We start from the raw sequence: 21,929 nt of genomic DNA, 5'->3' as shown, positions 1-21,929 counted from the left end.
TAAAGAGTGAACACACTGGGTTGTTTGTACATGCAGGATTCAAGTGCAAAACCGGTTTTTTTGGTCTTTATGTTTCAAAGTTCCTTCAAACTGTCCGATAAACATCCGATTGTTGGTATTTGAACCAGATGGAGACAAGATAAGATGCAAATATGCACAAAGTGCCCTGAGTGGGACATCTGCACACCACCGTCTGTCCTAAGCATCAGTAAGTTTCCTGATCAGTATCACCTGAATCAGGTCTGTAGTTGGACCAGTCTAACACAATGTTCTTCACTCAGGTTAAAACTGGACAGAAAGGCAAGTAAACTGAAAATATGTATAAAAGTTGATTACAAAACAAAATTTCTGAGGAATGCAATTGTGTAGCAAGGAAACAGACATAAAAAGAAAATGTATAAAGGCATAAAAAACATAAATCACTCAACAACAACAAGCATCAACACCACATTTTTACGGGCGGATGTGGGCTTGGGGTCTTTCCACCCATCGTTTGCTGTTTGCTGTCTGGGGTTGGAGGCCGGGAGAAGGAACCTTCTGGTGGGGGTCTGGGCTGGGAGTTGGGTTTTGGGGGTCAATTGGTGCCAGGGTTTGCGTTTCGGTTCTCTCTGAATCATTTGGATTTTTTGGATCTCGGTCTCTGGCTTGAGGGCGGGGTGGAGGGATTGCAGCATGTAGGGTGGGAGGGTTGTGTCCTCTACTTGGATGTGTAATCACCACCATTTGGATTGGCTGAGCTGAATTAATTGGTGTTTATCCTTGGGCTGTTGCTGCAGTGGCGGTGATGTGGTGTGTTTGTGTTGTTGCTTGGGCATGGCGGGGGACATCGGCCCCGGGTGTGTGCCACTAGCTGGGGACTGCTAGCCGGGACAGTTAGTCCCATCTGGGTGTGGGGTTGTGGGTCCGTTGTGAGTACAGTGCTCGGTGCTGTCTACTCTGCTGGACTTGTGGGCGAAGGCTAAGGGTGATATTGCATGGGGCCCTTGCCTTGCCATTGCAGTGGAGGGCAGGGTAAGGTGGTATTGATTGGAGCGGGGCTGTATGTGGAGTTTGTACTGTTTGGGTGAGTCTTCATTGGCTTTTTGGGAATGGAGCTCATCTGTCGGGGTGTTCCCCTATGGGGATGGGATTCATGGTGTTTGGGTTTGGGGGCATGTGTTCGATGTGTCCTGGTTGGGGGTGGCCCTGTGGGGAAAATAATGTTGGGGTTCATGGGGGGGAGGGGGCTCATGGGGTTGAGATCGGAATTCATTGAGCAGTTGCGACTGTTTTGTCCTGGGACGGCGCTGGTTGGCAGGCTCCATTGGACCAGGTAGACACCTCTTGTTCATGGCCCCCTCTCCAGATGGGGACGGGGGTTGTTGGGGGCTGGGGTCAGAGTGGGGGGTCGGGATCTGGGCTGGGGTTGTTCAGGTTCAGGGGGTGCTGGAACTAGTCTGGGCTGGTGCTGGGGTGGTCTGTCTGTTTGTCTACCACAGAATGAAGGGGACCACGTCCTGCGTCCGGGGGCTGACTGCCCCCTGGGGATTTGGTACCCGAATCTGGAAGTATAGGGTACGTATGCACAGTGTGAGTGAGTGTACGACATCCATTGTTTGTGTCTTTACATTGGGTGTGTGGGTGTGAGTGTTTTTATGTGTACCCATGAGGGTGGGAATGTGTGATTGTGACTGTGTGCACCTATTTTTGTGTCAGGTTGGGTCTTGAGCTGCTCCCTCTCTTGGATCAGCTTAGGCCCCCAATCAAATGTGGGGCCTATTTCCTCTCTGCCACACTCCCTGCCGATGACTGGTGTCTCTGCCCGCTGGTGTATTGGTGGTTTATGGTGTCCGGGGCTGGGTGATTTGGTGTATGTAAGCTCACTCCTGGTGGCTGCTTTCCGAGGCCAGGGCCTCCTGGCACTGTCGGGTCTCTGCTTGGGGGGTGATTTGCCCCAGGGTTTCGGGTCTCTGGGTCCATGGCTGGATCTGTTCCAGGGTAGACGGCGAGGCCTGTGGGGGTCGCTTCTGTTCTTAATTATTAGTGTTTATTATGCCACCGCAATGCACTTTTTTTTTTATGTTACTTTCTCTTTTTTCATGTACAGCAGTTTGAATTGTCTTGCTACTGAAATGTGCTAAATAACCTTGCCTTGCCTTGCCTTGCTCTGTGGGGGTTGCAGTAGTCCCGACGGTGGTCCTCCTGGGGTTCCCATGGTCTGGGGGGCCTTTGGATGTCTGTGGCTCGGATCTCCTCCTTGTCAGTCTTGGGTCCAGGGGGCCAGGTCTGTGGCTCCTCAGACTCACTCGCTATTGCATATTTTTATTGAGAAACCTTATATACACACAAGCGCACTCACACTTACACCCACAGGTGTTTGGATTCAGGTCTTAACAGATACACAGATGGTATATATTGTGCCGCAGTTACCATACATCTTGCATTCATTAGTACCGTGCATTTTTCCGCAATATTGCTGTTGTTGTATATATCTTTCTCCAAGTGTAGAAGCAGTCTTCTAGTATTTTGTATTCTCTTCATCTTTCTTCTCTCCTCTATTCTTTTCTTTTCTCCTCTCCATTTTTCATTTTTGCCCAACCTCTCTCTTTTTCTTACTTCTTTTTTTTTTTCATTTCCGTCTCCATGTGCATTGCAATTGAAATAATCCCAAAGCAGTTTCAAATAAAGTCTATCTTCTATATATCAAGTGGAGCATTATAGCGTTAGCCGTAATGCTCCACTTGTGAAAGTAAATATGCTGGGCTTCTTCTTGGCACTCAGACAACAGTTCTGAGTGCTATGCCAGACAGGACACGTTAAAAAATAAAAATAAACATAAAATATAAGTAGCAACTGTAGATATAAAATAGATAAAAATATTTCTGATAACATGTAAAATAATTCCAAGTACAATAAAATCAAATGAGACAAAAATATGAAATTAGTTAATATGTTAAATAATAAATAAATAAATAATGAAGAAGAGGGAAATGATCAGTGAAATTAAAATAAAAGCCAGATTGGATAGATAAGCTGTTAGTTTACTTTTAAGATTATCAACCCTGTCAGCTGGCCTCCAGTCTTCAGCTGCTCCTCAGATAAAGGCTGCAAGAAGAAAAGGGCACCGCACTGTGGGTTTTAGTTTGACCATAAGGTACCAACAGAAGACCAGGAAAACAAACAACCTTCCTACACATTTGAAACAGTTTATAGAGAATTTTTTTAAACTGTAAAACCCACAAACATGTCAAATTAATTATCTTATTATAACACTTAAATATAAAACGGGTATTATAATTATCTTATTATAACACTTATATATAAAACCGGTTATATTAAATTATTTACCGGTCCATGAAAATGCAGACAACTCTTTATCCATTGTTGTACAAACTATTCACAAAAGACTTATGAGTCACAGCAAGATACCATAGATTATTTTTAACACTGGCCATCAAAACATTAAAAAAAATGGTGTATAGTTTAAAGTCTGCTCTTTCAACACGAGTTGAAATTGAGTGTCAGCCATCCTGCATCTTGCTTCTGAGACATCCTAAACCACTGCTGCTATCAATAATGTGACTCAAATATCGCCATCATGTCAGAGGCAACACAGTCTGTGTAAGTGAAAGCAAAACATATTTAAGTGTGGCTGAGTGTGAAAATAAACAAAAGTAGTAAAAGAACGGGTTCTGGATGGACGGGTTTGTTCAGATTGTATGTGACCGAGTTGAAAATAGTTCTGAGGGACAGGTCTGGTACAAAGACACCAAGGTCTGCATGGTGGCACAGTGGTTAGCACTGTTTTTGCATGTAGTTTCCTTGTTCTCCCCATGCATGCATGTTTTCTCTCCAGGTACTCTGCTTCCTCCCACAGTCCAAAAACATGACTAATAGTCTAAGTTGCTCTTAGGTCTGGATGCATGTGTGCATGGTTGTCTGTCCTGTGTGTATCTGTGTTGCCCTATGATGAACTGGTGACCTGCCCTATACCCAGATTTTGATACAACTCAAAGAGTGAGTTAATATTATTTAAATGTGTCAGATTTATTGACATTACTATGATAATTCAGATTAAGCTTAACTTTTTCATGTCCTTTTAATTAGAATTGTATTTTTAAGTCCAAACAATAGTTTCTACTCAAGCATACTGAGTTCATATTACTTAAACATCTGTCATTTCTTTACATTATTTGTAATTTCTGAGTAAACCTTTTTAATCCTTTTTAATGGCCTATCTTATTGTAATTATATATTTGAGCTCAAACAACTCAATATAATCAAGTTTAGCAATGCATTGACCTCACCCACCTGCCAAATATCTAGTTTAAACCAGTTTTAACAGTGTCACTGATGAGATCTGAACTTTTGGAGACAAAACTGAGATAAAGAATGCAAGTGTATTTAAAGTTTCAACAATTGAAGTTCTAGTAGGCAAGTTATTCGACCCACGTTTGAAGCCTTGGGTGAATGACGTGACTTCAGCAACAAAACGGTAAGTGGGAACTCTTCAAAGTTTAGATATTTAACTAATGTTGTAGGTTGTTGGCTATTGTGTTCATCTGGAAAACCACAATGCGATGGTACACAGGTGACGGTGATGACAGTGGTAGGGGTTTGTCTTGTAACTGGTGGGTTGCCAGTTTGAATCATGGGCGCTTACTGTCAGTCTGTGGCCACAATAGGTTTTCCACTGTTAGTGTGTATGATTGGGTGGACGACTGATTGTATTTACCATTTTTGCTGTTGCTTTCATGTATTTTTCACAGTTCTATTGTTTTGAAAGACATATTTTGAATTTCAGGAATAAAGAATTTGTTTTAATTGTTTAAACTACAGCTGCACGGTGGCGCAGTTAGTTACCTTGTAGCAAGAAGGTCCTAAGTTCGACTCCTGGCTGGGGGTCTTTCTGCATGGAGTTTGCATGTTCTCCCCGTGCATGCGTGGGTTCTCTCCAGGTATTCCGGCTTCCTCCCACAGTCCAATAAACATCACTGTTAAGTAAATTGGTCACTCTAAATTGTGCTTAGGTGTGAATGAGTGTGTGCATGGTTGTTTGTCCTGTATGTCTCTGTGTTGCCCTGCGATGGACTGGCGACCTGTCCAGGGTGTACCCTGCCTCTCGCCCATAGACTGCTGGAGATAGGCACCAGCTCCCCTGTTACCCACTATGGAATAAGCAGCATAGAAGATGAATGAATGTTTAAACAAAGTATCTTCAGTTGCTGTGACTTGGCAAATAGTACATTCAACTCAAAATTTGTATTCCATTAAATTAAAGGGTTAAAGTACATTGAACGTAGCCCACTTTACCCACTCAACTAATGAATCATTACTTAAAAATTTTAAGGCAACGTGTTACCTTGATTTTCTTAGGTAGATTCTAATTATCCGGATTTATAGTGCAGGATGTAGCCCATCTCTCACTACTGGAGAGACGGGCTCCCATCTAACCTTACAAGGATAAGTAGGAATAGATGATGAATGGATGGACAAAAGAGCTACTTAAAAATGTGAAAATAGTCAGTGAAAATACTGGAAAACTCACCTAAAACTTCTGATTTTGTGTTTGAAGGATAGACTAACCCAAATAAGAATCTGGAAACTTCACCCTAAGATGGACACCATCTGACTTCGAAGGAGGATTGAGCCATCCCATCTGTTTTGTGGTCCAGGCAAGGTTCGTATCTTGTCCCATCAAGATTATAATATTTCATGAAAATCTGCAAAAATAATTTTAATTAAATATAGTTACATATAGCATATTTGTTTGGGCTGACCAACATTTATTTATCAGGCAAAGCCATGTCTTGCATTTAATGTACAATTGTTTTTCCACCTGGCTTTTTCAGAAACAAAAATTCAGATGTCTCTGCAGAGATATTATAATAAAACCTAACTACTGCAATCACTCTACTTTCAATTGTTACAAAACAACATGAGATTTTAAGTGAACCTTCTGCCATTGGAATAGTTTGTCATACATACTTTAAATCATTTTAATTTTCTGATTAATTTTATCTCACCTGTTTTTAGGTCAGATGATTGAGAACTAGTTTTCATTTACAACTTAAATTGATGTAGTGGTGGCTGTTATTGTGAAAGACTAGTTTGGGCAATGTGTGACATCATTCATGGCCTGGCAACAACAGACCCAGCCTGAAAAACTGGGCTGAAAATCAAGGGGCACGCAGCTTATAATCGCCTCACAATGTACCTTTTTTTTTTTTTTAAATACAACTTTCTGTATCCTGACTAAAATGTTACCATAATTTACAGAGGAGCTACATTAAAAAATACATGTATTTTTGTTTCTGTTCAATTGTGGAAAAAAACAGGATGAAAGAAATTGTATGAGCTTTACAAAAGAAATGAATTAGTCTGTGAAAATTTACCAAAAACATGTGGTGACATACTAAAATGACAAAAAATTTGATTTCCAGTAAATATTTGTAGAAAATACAAAAATAAGAGTTATGACTTCAAGCTTGACTTTAGAGGAACACTGTCCAGCTCATCAGTCTTCCTCTGTGCTGCAGAGACGAGGACGGCAGGAGCATCTTTCTGGCGTCTGGACGTTGGCTCCTGAACACTGCATCAGAACCAGAATCCAGACGACAATGCCAAGGAAAAGTATGTCAATAAATTGTTGCAAAAATGGTTTTATTCCCACTGTAAAAGAAAGACCAATAACCTCTGTAGTCAAAACAACACACTAAAAGCAGACTTAAATCATAAAGAAGTAACAGCCAGTTAACAACACTTTTAGGGAGGTTGAAGTCAAAACCAATCAGCCAGAGAATGTCAGCATCTTCATCTTCTTTCAATTATGTCCTTTATTTTCCTCTTTTTGGCCAAGGAGCGCCATCTGGTGGTTAAAGCAGTCAATTGCTTCACCTTTCAAGTAACCAACCCTGGCTCCACCATCACCCCTCGACAGATTGTTCTTCTGCTTACCTGATAATACTCATGCTGCTGTTTGATATGGATCTCTCTTCAGTTAAAGACTTGGCATCAACGTTCTTACCAGCTCCAATGGATATACATGGTACAAAACAGACAAAAAGTATTCCGATTTGTTTGAGATAAAGGAAATTCATTATTCTGACGTTCAAAAAGCTATCAATAGCTTAAGCAATTCTTACGCAAAGGATATGTATAATTTAGACGCTATGTTTAAAAAATATATATACAGTAATATTCTAGTAGAACCTTTAACTCACATAATTAATATTTCCATCAGAACAGGGCAATTCCCCAATGCATGGAAAAAAGCTTTGGTGAAACCGATTTTTAAATCAGGAAGTCCCCAGGAAATCAGCAACTACAGGCCAATAAGTCTCGTTACGGTCATGTCAAAAGTGCGTGCTGGAGAAAATTATTCTAGAACAACTATTATTGTATTTAGAAAGTAACAATCTTTTGCATCCTCTTCAGTTTTGCTTCAGACATAATCATTCAACAGAGACGGCTATAAGTCTACTGCTTGAAAAGGTTAAACAATCACTTGACAGGGGACAAATTACTGGTGCAGTTTTCCTTGACCTAAAAAAGGCTTTTGATACGGTGAATCATAATTTACTGATCTCAAGGCTTTCATTATTTAATTTCTCAGAACGCGCATTGTCTTGGTTTCAGTCATATTTGAAAGATCGTGAACAATGTGTTGTCATTAATAATAGTAAATCTGTCTTTTGTAAAATAGTAACAGGGATTTCACAAGGAACTATCTTAGGACCTGTCCTTTTTAGTCTATATGTCAACAGTCTTCCTGAAATTTGTCCTGAAGTTAACCTGCAAATGTATGCTGATGACACCATTGTTTACACATCGGACAAGAGCAGTATTGTAGTTAGTGAAAAACTTCAGGACCGCCTGCGGAGATTATCATCATGGCTAAATGATTCTTGTTTAACTCTCAATACAAAGAAAACAAAGTGTATTTGCTTTTCAATCAAGAAAACGTCATTACAGTCCTTGAATATCCAGATCAATGGGGATCCTATCGAACAAGTATCACAAGAAAAATATTTAGGAATAATTCTGGATGCTCAGTTAAACTTTAGGAGCCATGTTGATAAAATCAGCAAAACTGTTAGATCAAATATAAACTGTTATAAAATTATTAGAAATTGTTTAACACTTCACTGTGCAGAGATGTTTTTGAATTCAATGATCCTCTCACATTTTTCATATGGAGCTACTGTCTGGTCTCAGACTGGTCAAACTATACTCAAACCATTAGCAAGTCTCTATAATCGGGCTTTAAAGGTTTTATATCAAAAGCCAATCAGATTCCATCATTGTCACATTTTGGCCAAATTCGGCATTTTAGACTTTCCTAATTTTATAAATTATAATCTTTTAAAATTGATTTTTAAGTGTTTACATGGATATGCACCTACACCATTAAGCGATTGCATACATAGACTGCAGGGCAATAGCAGATCTACCAGAGTAGCTTCAGATGGAAATTGTAAGGTCCCCTTTCGAATAACCACTTTCGCTCAAAGTGCTCTGTCTGTGAGAGGAACTGCAGTTTGGAATTCACTTCCTGTTGATTTAAAGTCTGTAACCAGTTCAAAAAACAAACAAAACTCTGGTTATGTGAAAAACAGAATTGTACCAATTTTTGATGTTTTATGTTTCACTGTTTGTTTGTTTGTTTGTAGATGTTGTCAACATTATGTTGTGCTTTTTTAAATGATTATTACTTCAATTTTTAGAGGTACTTTTTAAAAAGCCCATCTAGGGACAAGTACTGCGAATTAGCTGTTGCTATTGCATTATGACGCAAACATGGGACTGCTGTTTTGTTCAGTTGGTCTATGTCAATGTGTGTCTGTCCCTTTCAAATAAACTTACATACATACATACATCACCTTATGAGCTTTGCTGCTTCTGTAGCACCACCATGTTTCATAATTTTACAGGTTAGCTTATGTTTCGAGGGACAAAAGACATACTTCAACATTAGTAGCCTTAGTTAATTTGCAATGCTACTCTTGTGGTTGTTTAAAACTGTCACGTTGTGGTTTTGGATCGGACCAAAGTGCAGACAAGAGCTCGGCAGGATCTTTGTAATACAAAGATTTATTTTACAAGGTCAAAAACGTAGCAAAATCACTGCAGGTTTCCCAAGGCAAGACGTTGCAAAAAAAAAAACAAAGCATAATCATGGATGAGAACGAGGTGTGACGAACACAAGGAACCAGCACTGAACAAAGACGCCAAACCAACTTATATACTGTGAGATAACAAAGGCAGATAATCAACGGAACAGGGAACAGATGTGACAAGGAGGCAGGGAAGCAGCAGGAACAGGTGAAACAAATACAAAGACTGAGGATGGGCAAAGTAACTAATAAACAATAAACAGAAACACAGACCAAGCAAACCTATAGACAAAGATAAATAATCAAATGGGGAACAAGAAAACTAGAATAATCATGACTAAAGTAAACAGAGAAACTAGAGGGAACATAGGAACAACAATAACAACCTGAGAACAAACAAAGAACCCATAAAGAAAACCTGAATACAAAAGTGAACAAACCTAACCACACTGACAGAAAATAAACTATTAAACAAGAACAGTGCAAAGGAACAAGTAATAAAACACAAAGATACTAAAGAGAAATAAAACTAGAGAATCCAGGGAAGACCAAGAACTATAATAATTACAATAATAATAATAATAATAAACCATACAAAGAAATAAGAAAACAATCATAAAATAACTTAATGAGGGAGGAGAACAACAAAACACCAGGAGGCAGTAGAGGGAGCAAAACAAACTAATAAACTTAATAGAAACAACTAGACAAAATAAACCATCACAAGAAACCATAAAACAAAGTCCAAAATGTCACTCCGTGACAAAAACAGTCAAACTAACTGTCTAAAACACTCGGTAATGATTAACGATTCATTCCCCAGGTAGATTTACATTTGAAATTATTGTTACTCAAATAATACGTTTGTCTCTGATAGGAATGACAAATGCATCCCACCAAATACAATAAGACAATTTACAGGAGATATTATTTTATAAAAAGAACATAATTTGTAATTATTCACATAAAAAAAAAAAAAAAAGCATGTCAAAAATTATCTATACCCTGAAGAATCAATAGAAAAGTCTTTATTGGCCTTTTTTTATAAACCCTTTTTTTTAAATTACTGATCAGCTTTTTGCACGTCTTTATATTTGATCATTTCTGAATAACAATAGCATGATTCACAGTTTCAACCCTGTTTCCTAAGTTCAGTAAAACTTCTCCAACTACTTTACCCTGATCATGTGATGATTTCATCTGTTCAATAAACAATAAGCAACATCTGCTGAATCTAGGAAATAAAAATCATATTGTAAAGGTATTAATTTTGCGAGTGGCCATAAACCTTCTGCAAAACCTTGGAAAATTCACCTGCTGGGAAAAAGTTCAATTATAATAAATCACCTATTAAGATTAGTAAGTCGCATTGAAAATATGTTTGTTTTTGTTTTTTTTGTTTTTTTTTATGAAGTAACTACATAGAATATATAATTTGATGACATTTAAACCAGATGGGTTTCCAATAAATTAAAACATTTTGCTAGGGGAATACCTAAATCTGTCCGAGATTTTATTTTAAGAGTACTTTCTGACACAACAATGTCTTCTGTTGTCACAATTAACCATTTGTCTCAAGTGGCTTGATTGAAAATAGTTCACTTCTATATTTTTATGTTCATTTATTTTAAGTATTTACTTCGTTTAATTGTATTGGTACAGGACCTGGACTGTGGAGGAACAATCATGCCATTAAGAATGCTTACAGTAATAAATTAATGATTCCATAAAATATTTACGGGGCCAAAAAGAAGCTAGAAATGTAAATTAGTGTGCCATGAAATCCAACAAAATAATAAATAGAAGAGGTATATTCGATAATTGATCAATTAATCAGGCATAAATACATATTTCTATTTTAATCCACAAATTTTATTTAAAATCACACCATTTTAAATCATATATTTTTCTTAAACTAATTTTTTTTCCTTTTTTAATTATTTAATACATTTATGATATAGCCTGGGAATTGAACTCAATTTTTAACTATTTAATTTTTCCAATCCTTTCTTTCTTTGATATTTATTCCCACATAAATATATTTAAAACATGTTTTTCCCTACAAAATCAATATTGTTTTCTAATTATTTTACTTTTCTTTTCTTTCTTAAACATTTTCTTTTCTAATATATCCCTTTTGTATTTTTTACCCAACTGATTGCCCTGAGCCCATATACATACATATGTCTTTTAAGAAATTCACCTGTATTAAATAAATAAAGGAAAAACATATAATTTGAAAATTAGTGGATTAAAATAGAAATATATATTTATATCTTATTAATCAATGATTAATTGAACAAATATCTTCTCTTTATCATTTTGTTGCATTTAATGGTGCACTAATTTATATTTCTGGCAACTTTGTTGCCCAATAATTATTTTATTGGGTCATTTATTTATTTCTGCATGTATTCTTAATCATGGCAGGATTGGTCGTCCATGCTGGAGAGCCCCTGGATTGTTTGCTCTGCAGAGCATTGTGGGAAAAGATGATTTCAACAATACATTTCCTCATACCAATTGAAATTCCAGGTATTTTGTGTCTGTGTTACCTTCATTTGCTGTGACTATAAACAGACAAAGAAAGTGGGGGTGGTTTAGACGCCGCCTGTTAAAACTATAAACACCCTTATGTGGAATAATTCCCAGCATTTGTGTGGAGGGATTCAGAGCACACCATGTTGACCTCTGTGCTGTTGTTGCTTCTGCTGGCGATCAGCAGTTCACACGCAGCTTTTTATGGTGTCCTACATACCTACTCTTCAAAAGACCTTCAAGGAGGTGGATACCCAGTAAGTTAAATTTTAAAATATATATTGGAAGCTTTAACAGGTTTTGTTTGTTTGTTTGTTAGAAAACCCTACTTATTTTAAATCTGCAGACAGTGGTCCGCCACATATACACGTTTACCACATGTGAAGAAGTTGATCAGCTGGCTTGTGGAAGCAACTGCAGTGACCCAGGGGTTATATATAACAAGATCGAGGAAATCAGCGGGGAATGGTGTCAAAAAGAAAGAATCTTTATTTGGGTAAATCAGGCATTCCAGCAAAGTCAGTCAAGGTGAGTGGCACCTCCGCACCTACAAACCATCGATTCCTAGTTTAATAACCGCAGAACATGTGTGTGAATAAGTTGCAAAGGTGTGGCTGGAAGAAATAAAAGTAGCAGAAGCAGCAGAGTTTTAATACCTGCGGTCAACCATCGAAACCAGTGGAAAGAGTAAAATAGAGGTAAAGAAGAGCTTGGAGCCACGGTGAGGTTGATGAAGTCGGGTTTCAGGGGTGATGTTTCAGAGAAGGATAGCTCCGAGATTGAAAGGTAAAGTCTATAAGACAGTAGTGAGACCTGTTATGACATACATTTTGGAGACAGCGGCACTGTCTACAATAGACTGGAGGGGGCAGAGTTGAAGATGCTGAGATTTTCACTGGGAGGAACCAGAATGGACATTATTAGTAAAGAGCAGACCAGAGGATGGGCCAGGGCTGGGCAGTTTGGAGGTATAGTAGAGGTTCAGATGGTTTGGATAAGTTTTGAGAAGAGATAGTGGATATGTTGGAAAGATGGAGCTGCTGGACAGGAGGAAAAGAGGAAGTGAAGGAGGACATGGAGATGGTTGGTATAACAGTTGAAGATGCAAAGGATATAAGTAGGATGGAGGCAGGTGATCCACTGTGGAAGGGAGCAGCCAAAAGAAGAAGAATCAACACAGATAACTGATCAAATCCAGAACTTTTCTTCAAAGCATCAACTAAGATCTAGTGAAAAAATAACAAATTAGTGATCAGCTGCTACTAGCTACTACAAATAGATAACTTGCAGGGCTTTAGAGTTCTGCTACAGAATGCAAGACTCTCTTTTTTACATTTGAAAACCTCTTAATACTTATTTTGCACTGTAGGACCCTTGCTGGAAACTGGACCTACAACTTAAATGGTATTGTAGCATCGCTCATTACAACCCAGGATGAAGAGAGGGTGCGCTCTGATACCAACAAACTCAACACGTCACCCCAAACCACCATCATCTCTGTTGTGAGGTAAATTTATTTGTTTTCATGAAGTACGTCCTGGTATCAACAGGTCATTATAGCTTGTTAGCTTTGTCAATAAACAACATGAAAAATGCTGTGGAAGGAAATAGTGATGAAGAACAATTCTGTCTTGCTGTTCACTGCTTTACAATAATGTGTGTGAGCAGCCTGTAGTTTTTCTTGGCACTGTGGAGTGCAGTCATGTCAAGGTGAATTAAATTTTTTATTCAGAGTTCCCTCAAACTGTCCAAGAAATATCAGCTTGTTGGCCTTTGACCCTGATGGAGACGAGGTCAGATGCAGATTTGCAGAAAATACATTATCAGAGTGCACCGACTGCACACAGCCACCTGTCCTCAGCCTCTCATCTGTAAGTAACCAATGTCCATTCAGAGGACAAAAGTGTGTAATTAACACTGGAAATTACTCTGTAAAATACAGAATATATATAATAAAAAAAAAATCATCATAACTATAAAATTAACATTTGCAATTTTGCCATTTTTGATTGAACCATTTGGTTTCTTGTTTGTCCTCTTGCAGCCTTGTACTCTTTCATTCAGCTCAACTAACAGCAGCTCTGAAGGTCCATATGCAGTGCAGCTGATAATGGAGGACCTGGCTGAACAAACTATTTCTGTGACTCAACCCAACGGTGGACAGGCGGTGATAAGTGCAGGCGCCATAATCAGCAAGATACCTGTCCAATTTGTTTTCAGAGGTACAATGGCAGGTTTTAATTGGCTTGTTTTATAATCACCTTCAGTAATTGGGAAAAAAATCCAGGACATTTGTTAGATCTTTGCTGCTAGGATATAGGAGGGGAAGTAGTGGCCATGGTGTCTAATCAAATGCAGGTGATTAAGTGAACACCTGGAAGTGTTTTGGCATGTTGCTGGTCGGTGCAGATCAGCCTGGACCCGGGAGAGGCAACTTTCACTCTATATCAAAATAAGGCATCTTCCAAAGACTTTACAATGAATTTGGCAGAATAATTTAGGTTTGCAAAGTTTCATCTGAATGAATCACACATTTCTGGAACAATGTTCTTTGGACAGATCAGACCAAAGCACAGATATTTGCAACTAATGCGCCGTGCCATGTCATGAAAACCAAACACATCAAATCTGCACAAAGACCTTCAAACCATTGTCGGTGATTCTGCCTGTTTTGCAGCTATAGGACCTTGCAGTCATGGAGTCTGAACTTGAACTTCTTTGTATAATATAAGATTCTAGAGACAAAGTGAGGCCACCAGTCCAACAGATGAACCTTGGTGATGAATCTACAGCAGAAAGTTTGACAAATGGGAAAAAAAGTGTTATGGTGGCCTAGCCAAAGTCCTGATGTTTTGAACATTTGTAGCTGTGAAGAAATTAATATCTGCAAAAGTCAATACCTGAAGAAATTTTTCAAAGGAGAGCGGGCAACAATTTCTGCAAAATAACCTGAGAGACTAATTAAGTAAAAAAAATAATGTATCTATGAGCTATTGAACCATGCCTGGCAATACAGTCACACTTTGTTGATCTTTATGTCTGAAATATCTATCCAAACAGAAAATGTCTCAGCAGCAACTGGGTGGATTATGAACTAATACAGTGCTTTACACTTCTCCACTGTATGAATAAAGAAATCTGACAAAACAACCATAAATAATCACATTTCACAAAATTTATTTAAAAACAACTAACTGTGTTGTTGTTTTATGATATTCAGTTGATCCTGCAGTTCCATCGTGCACAGAAGGTCTCTACGTGCCCAGATTCCTGCCTCCGACTCCTGAAAACAGAGCTCATATCAGCGCCACTATCAATCAGACGCTGGAAATCAGCATCAGAGCAGAGGCCACTCAGTCTGTGTAGGTGAAAGTAAAACACATCTGAAGGATGTTAAAAGTGATGAAAACTGGTATGCAAATCTGCCTCCTGTTCTTCAAGTTTATAGATTTCTGCTGACCAAGTTCAACACGGATGGAGGAAAGATGATGATGAAAAACGAAAAACAATGGACAAACAGGAGAAATTGCACATTTTTAGTCACTACCCTTAAAAATGCAAAAAGGGTCAATTAGATGGAAGAACTGTTGTTGTTTTTTCAAATTAGAAAAAATTAAATGTATGAAAAAATGTGGAAAAAGAATCACACAGATGTCCTCGTATGAAGCACTCATGCTTTCAGGGAAAATAAGAAGAAATAGAAGCATCACCTGACCAGTCTTGATTTTCTGTTTGTTAAAGGATCACTAACTTGGTGTTCAGTGGGCCGTACACCGTGATCAGGAGCACATCAGGATCAGGAAACTTCACCTTGAGGTGGAAACCAACTGACTTTGAAGGAGGACTTAGCCACCCCATCTGTTTTGTTGTCCAGGCAAAGTTAGCATCTTGTCTTGTGAATGTTACACTTTTCAAAGTAAAGAAAAAATAAAAGAAATAACAGTGCGTATTGCCATGTGTTTACTGAATTAGCTCTTTGACTCACTGCTTCCACAGTTTCTCCAGCTCTGTGTATAACTCTGACCTTCGATGCATTGTTGTGACGGTTTCAAACTGTGAGTTTGAAACTTTTATCTTTCTCCTTTTTTAAACTACTGCAGGTATTACCTGTGATAACGATGTCTCTGGCAATCTGTTGTTTTGTTTGCAGATTCAGTACCAGCCGAATCCACAGCGATTGTTCTTACTACACCCACACCTATACAAACTCCAGCCACCCATTCTCCAGCTACAGCCATAATGGCGCCAACAACAGCAGTCACACAACCTCCAACCAGCTCTGCTGCTACAACCACCATTGCTTTGACGGATTCAACAACACCTGACCCTAGACCGCGTAAGTATGACAGAAGTAAAGTTTATCCTTTATGGTTTAGGGACTGTATATCAGAACCTTTAATTTAAATTGTTCTGACCTACTTTATGTTAATATCCTGTTCTTCTAGATTATGTTATAGCTCTGGATGCAATGATCTCCACTACACTGACACTGGAGGATAACAAGGATACCATCATGCAACTGGTCAGTAACTGAAAGTGGTTTGTTTTAGATGGTGGCAGCCCAAGGCAGCATTCATACTAGAGCCACCCCTGCAGATCAGCTATGTTTACAATGAAGCACTGACAAAATGTATCTGAGTAAAATTTCCTGTTTTCTGTTTCAGCTTAAAGAAGAATTGATTCAACAAGGGCTGACATCAACCATTAGTCTACGCCTGCTGAACAGCAGTTTAATGGCAGCCACAACAACAGCTGCCCCTTAGTGGCTAATTGTGAGAATGTAATTTGACTCTTGCAAGGAAATGTTTCGAGAAGCTTGAATTCAGTCATTTTGTTCTTCTGACTCTTTCAGTACATCTTCTTAATCAAACTCATTCATAAAGCTTTTAGATAATTAAATCAAATGTGAAAATATCTTAAGATTTTCTTTTGAATTTAGTGCTTTCTTGTTTTTTAGTGTTTGGAAATAAAATATCGTGGTGCTTGTTGTGTAAGTCATCTTTTGCTTGAATTAAGTCTAGTACTAAATCTTTTTTCCGCAGTAGCTGTCACAGAGTTTGCATACAATATGCTGTGTGAAAGTGTGACTTACTATATGAGAGTGAGTGAGTGATCAAGGGTCTGGAAGACAGAGAATCCATATGGTTAAAGAAAATCATGTATTTCCCCCATAAATCGATAAAATACAAAATATAAAACCATACATTTCATATAAAAAGAAGTTATAACTAAAACAACTAAAGAACTCATATGAAATTACTGAGTTAAAAAATGTGGACCGGTCTTATAAAATATACTGAAAACACGGGTTATGATAACAAGATGGCAAAACAGAAAAATAAATCCCAAACATCAGAGGGGTTTTATGAACTTCATCAGCTGTGCTGCTCTGTGGCCCCCAGTGCTCTCATCCTGAGTGATCCTTCTCTGCACATCCTCATCGGCTAGAACACTGAATATGTTTGGAAATTTTCATTTTCCTCTCCGGATCAAATCACTAATTGCAAATTGGCTGCCATGAAGCATAAGTGTACGGGTACTTACTGCTGGTTCAGTGTTAGTCACGACACCACCAACACCTTAGGTGTTTCTTGTGTGTTCAATGCCTGAAGAGAATGGTGTTTATTAAAGCATTTGCAAATCCAAATCATAATCGAAAACATAACAAATATTTGTTTTATTTTAGATTTTAACTTTTTCAGGTTGGGTATCCCTCTTTGCTTTGTGTTTGTTTAATACAAGTCGTTGGCATTATTTCTAAATATTTATCTGATTCTAAAAATTTTTATGAATGAAAAATCCAGCAACAATAAGATAGTTCTCAGTCCTACTTACATGTTTCAGATCGTAAAACCAATTATACTAACAGACAAAACCAGTTACGGTTGTGCCACCTGTGCCTGTCTTCAAGTATTTCCCTTATATGGCAATGAGTCTTTTATATCACTGTGGAGAACATTTGTGCAGCCAAATAATTTTTAGATTTTTGTTTATTTGGAAAATTGTTTTGGCAATTAATTTTTATAGGACCAGGATGTTTTTGATAGCTTTTTTTTACATGAAGAAATAAAATAATAATATAGAAACTGCATTTATTTAATTGCATTCAGCATTTCCTCTGACTATCTTTGTAAGATGTTAAAATTTTATGATCTGAAACGCTTAAGTTTGGCCAAGCAAAAACGGAACAGATCTGTAAGGTGCAAATAATTCTCACTTCTCAGCTATGTAAATAGGTGTAGTGTAAGTAGGAGTTTAGGGTTAATATACTGGCTGCTTTTGGAAATATTACCTCATAATTCTTATTCAGGTATGTATGGAGTTCTCACTTTACAAGTGCAAAGGTACCACATGCTAATGATTTTTCTTGCTAATATACACGCAGTACTGAAGGGAAATCTTTAATGCTTTTGTAGTGGATATGACTTTAAGATGGCAAGTTCTAGGCTGCAAGAAAAACATGATAAAAAGAGTTGAACTAAAGAGTAGGTGCAATGGGAATCACCCAAAATAAACATTAATCATGTTCTGACAACAGATTCTACTTCGTCTGCCCACACAATGCAATATGTATTAATGTGTTAATTATTGCATGGAGTTTGCATGTTCTCTCCAGGTACTCTAGATTCCCCCCACAGTCCAGATTAAAGGGGAAAAAGCACATTATGTTTCAAAGAAGAATACAGATTAAACTAAATTAACCCTTCACATACTAGTCACTAGAATAAAGAGACAGAACTTAAATAGTGAGCATTTGAACTGATAAAAAAGCAATCCTAAAGACAAATCACTCTAGTAGATGTGTTTTGCTGAACAAAGGGTTTCCACCATTTAAGTGTACATCAGCTCATAACATTTCTACTCAAACCTTGTCGAACAAATCTATATAATTTAGAAAATACTGTACATAAAATTATAACTTGAGAGATTTGACTGAGGCATCATAAAATACACAGAAAACTAAGTTCCAGTACAGAAATAAAATACCAAAGTAAGACTATCAATCAAAATTCAATATTTTGATGATAAATCTGTGCAATACACAGTGGAAAACCTAATTTAGGTCATTCAAACTATTGCCCAGAACTGAGACCAGGATTGATGCTTGTTGTTTGGACAACTGTGTTGATAAGTTAATGTTTCGACTTATAAGGGGTTCAGTAAGAGCTTACAATTGGAACATAGCAAAATATTTCTTGACTGTATGAAATCTGACTGTATGTTTTTTGGATACTTTTAATACAGTCGGCAGTCTCGGCTAATGATACCTCCAATCAGAACCACGGATGCCATTCAGCTCAGCACCAAATGTAACAACAGCCAGTTGTTAAACTGTGGCCTATTAATATCCAATAACTTAGTGTTATAACCCACTGATATGAATATTTTTGGTATCTAATAACATAGTGTTATAACCCACTGATATGAATATTTTTGGTATCTAATAACATAGTGTTATAACCCACTGATATGAATATTTTTGGTATCTAATAACATAGTGTTATAACCCACTGATATGAATATTTTTTGGTATCTTTAAGATAAAAGACATTATGGATCCCACAGTGGGGAGATTCAATTGCTTAAGCAGCTAAAGAAAACAATAAAGAGCCAGGAAATCAAAAACAAGATGTTATAAAAAATTTAAATAAGACAGAAATATGAGTACAAATATAATATAATATGTATGTCTTAAAAAACCTGTTGGCATCCACCACTTTAAGGGTTTACTTTCATTTTCAACAAACTCACAGTCTTATGACATTATTTGAGGGAACTGGTACCGACAATAACTTAACCGGACCTCACATTAAGTAACCCTTTTTTACTCGACACCCTGTTGTCATAATCTGCCTGTGTTTGGGGTTTGAGTTTGAGTTCTTGTTCTTCACCATGTTCTTCACTTGCTTTATTTCAGATCATGTATGTTTGATTCATTCTGGCTCATAGGTGTTGTGTTTGCTCCTTCCCTGGATTTCTATGTTAGATGTTTTAGTTAGTATTTTCTTTTAGATCTAGTTCCTTCCTGTTTATGTTCTTTTGTTAATCTCATTGTTTACTTATTTCAGTTCACTTAGATGTTTTCAGTTACTTCCATAGACTCTGTGCTCATCAGTGTTAATTAGTCACCCTCCCTCAGTTACCTTCTATCTCCCTGTTCCACTAGCTGTTCCTGATTCCCTCTGATCACTTCGCTTGGTTCATAGGTCCATTCTCCACTCTCCCTCTACTTATACTCACTTATTGTCATTGTTCCCCACTGGTTCCTCCTAAAAACGTACCTGATAAATACCCTGCATTCTACCCTGTTTGCAATCTGGCTCCATGTCTGTTACACTGTCTTGGTTCCCCTTGTAAGTGGTTCCAGTTTGTTATTATAATAATAATTATTATTATTAATAAAGAAAAGCTCTTCAACCCACCATGCTGCTTCCAAGTGTTGAGCTGCATTTGGTCCAACAAACACTCAGCGTTATATGACAGTTCAATGTTTTAGACTCTTATCTTGAATGGGGTTCTGTGCTAACAAAGTCAACTAATAAACACTGCTTGTAGGCTGGCTGAAAACATTCAGTAAAAACAAAGAACTATTCAAGATTTGAATGTTTAATAAACACCTCAACAATGCTGCTACTGGCTAACTATTAGCTGCTAATGTCCCTGAGGTTGAAGTCTGCCACGCAGCTTTCTGTAGGCTATTTCACAGTTTTTAATCAGGCTGAAATACTCAGACTGGTCAAACTGGAACTGGAATTTTCTACACTGATTACATTTTTTTTTTTTAAGATTATTGCAAATAAGTATTTGCAAAAAACACAGAGGTCAATTTTTTGTCTTTCTTTCAACAATGTGTCTAGGTAATAAATGGTATAACATTGGAAACCCTGGGTGTTTCCCTATAAATAAGGCATCATTTGGAATAAAAATGCATTTGTGTGTTGCCATATATTCTCTTTCAATACCAAAACAGCTTTGGCAAAGGCAATGTAATGATGTGGGGTCCATCACTGGACAAACAAGGATCACCATTATTGGAGGCCATCTTAGTGCAGAGACAACCCCATACCTCAACTCTAGTGGAGCAAACTCCATCCTCCAAGATGTCAATATTCTCCCCAAAAGAGGAGGGTTTATCAGAGGCTATCTCCAGAATCTGGGGCCATAGAGGATGGAGTCTCTGCTTGCAGTCCTGATATGAATGCCATTGAACACAACTGAGATCAGCTCAGGCTGAGCTTTTGCTCTTCATGTGAAAGTAACAGAAATATTCACAAAACATTTTTTCCAATTCAGTTCTAAAGTCCTTGAGGGGCAAGTCCGAGTCAAGGCTCAAGTCTCTAATGACATGAGAAGAGGAAATCAGGCAACCAAAAAGAAAAGACAAAAGGAGAGTGAGAAATAAATTCACATTTCTTTGAAAAGAGAGATGAGCAGCACAACACACACTGAGGTAATATTAATAGTGACTGTCTGAGAAAGGCAGCACATTACTACTACTACTACTACTACTGTATTTTCATTAGATAGATCAGTTACTATCATATATTAGTCAGTATCAAAGTTCGAAGGAGATAAGGTAAAAACTGTTAAGTTTTGAACCAATATTTTAGCACAGCAATACATTGTGACTTATTTATTACCAATGAATTCCTTGCAATTTTAGGATGGTCATCCTATTATCAGGACAAATTATATGCAAAAGACTTCAAAAACTGTAATGATCACCAAATGACCTACTGTCATTTTACATTATTACAACTGAAACAGAAAAGGCAAGTATTTCAACCTGTGGCCATAATGAAAGCCGGATAATTATGGGTCAATTTATTATGATCTATTGTTGGTGCCTAAACTATTTGATGTTAAAAAGCGGTTGTCCCACAGTCATTACTTAATTACTTATTGCAACCCATTCACTTTTAATCAATCCATTGTCTATAATTGCTTATCCTTGCAGTGTAATGGGCGTGGGGCATCTAGTGCCAACCTGCAGAAGTCATTGGGCAAGAGGCGGGATACACCCTGCAGAGTTCATTAGATGGTGAAAAAATAAATCTCAAGGCGTGCCATGCATCAGAAAGCTGACCAGCCTGCAGGGGATTTACTGGAGGATAAATTCCAACTTTCATTTTTATCACTATCTCTGCTTCAACACATTTCCAAAAACAGCTAATTCTCATTTTTCTGCAAATAGAAATGAAGTCTGGGAATTTGACTCAGTATAAAGCTTAAGCTAGGGTTTGGTTTATAATTATTTACACCATGGCCACAATATTAATTGTGAGACATAAAGAT

At 37.6% G+C, this 21,929-nt stretch overlaps 1 protein-coding gene across 1 annotated transcript; it reads left to right on the top strand.

Moving 5' to 3' along the window:
- The first annotated feature begins 11,765 nt into the window (after window positions 1-11,765).
- Window positions 11,766-16,627, top strand: LOC124881113. The gene is made up of 11 exons (XM_047386625.1): window positions 11,766-11,890; window positions 11,980-12,161; window positions 13,003-13,140; window positions 13,366-13,504; window positions 13,678-13,855; window positions 14,854-14,995; window positions 15,375-15,512; window positions 15,630-15,688; window positions 15,784-15,969; window positions 16,079-16,155; window positions 16,298-16,627. The coding sequence occupies exons 1-11, from the start codon at window positions 11,777-11,779 to the stop codon at window positions 16,394-16,396; spliced, it is 1,452 nt and encodes a 483-aa protein (XP_047242581.1). The 5' UTR covers window positions 11,766-11,776; the 3' UTR covers window positions 16,397-16,627.
- The last annotated feature ends 5,302 nt before the right edge of the window (window positions 16,628-21,929 follow it).

This window comes from Girardinichthys multiradiatus, chromosome 14, assembly GCF_021462225.1.
Source record: "Girardinichthys multiradiatus isolate DD_20200921_A chromosome 14, DD_fGirMul_XY1, whole genome shotgun sequence".
Lineage (NCBI taxonomy): Eukaryota > Metazoa > Chordata > Actinopteri > Cyprinodontiformes > Goodeidae > Girardinichthys > Girardinichthys multiradiatus.
The sequence above is the reverse complement of the archived record's forward strand: the minus strand, read 5'-3'. Positions and strand labels throughout refer to the sequence as shown.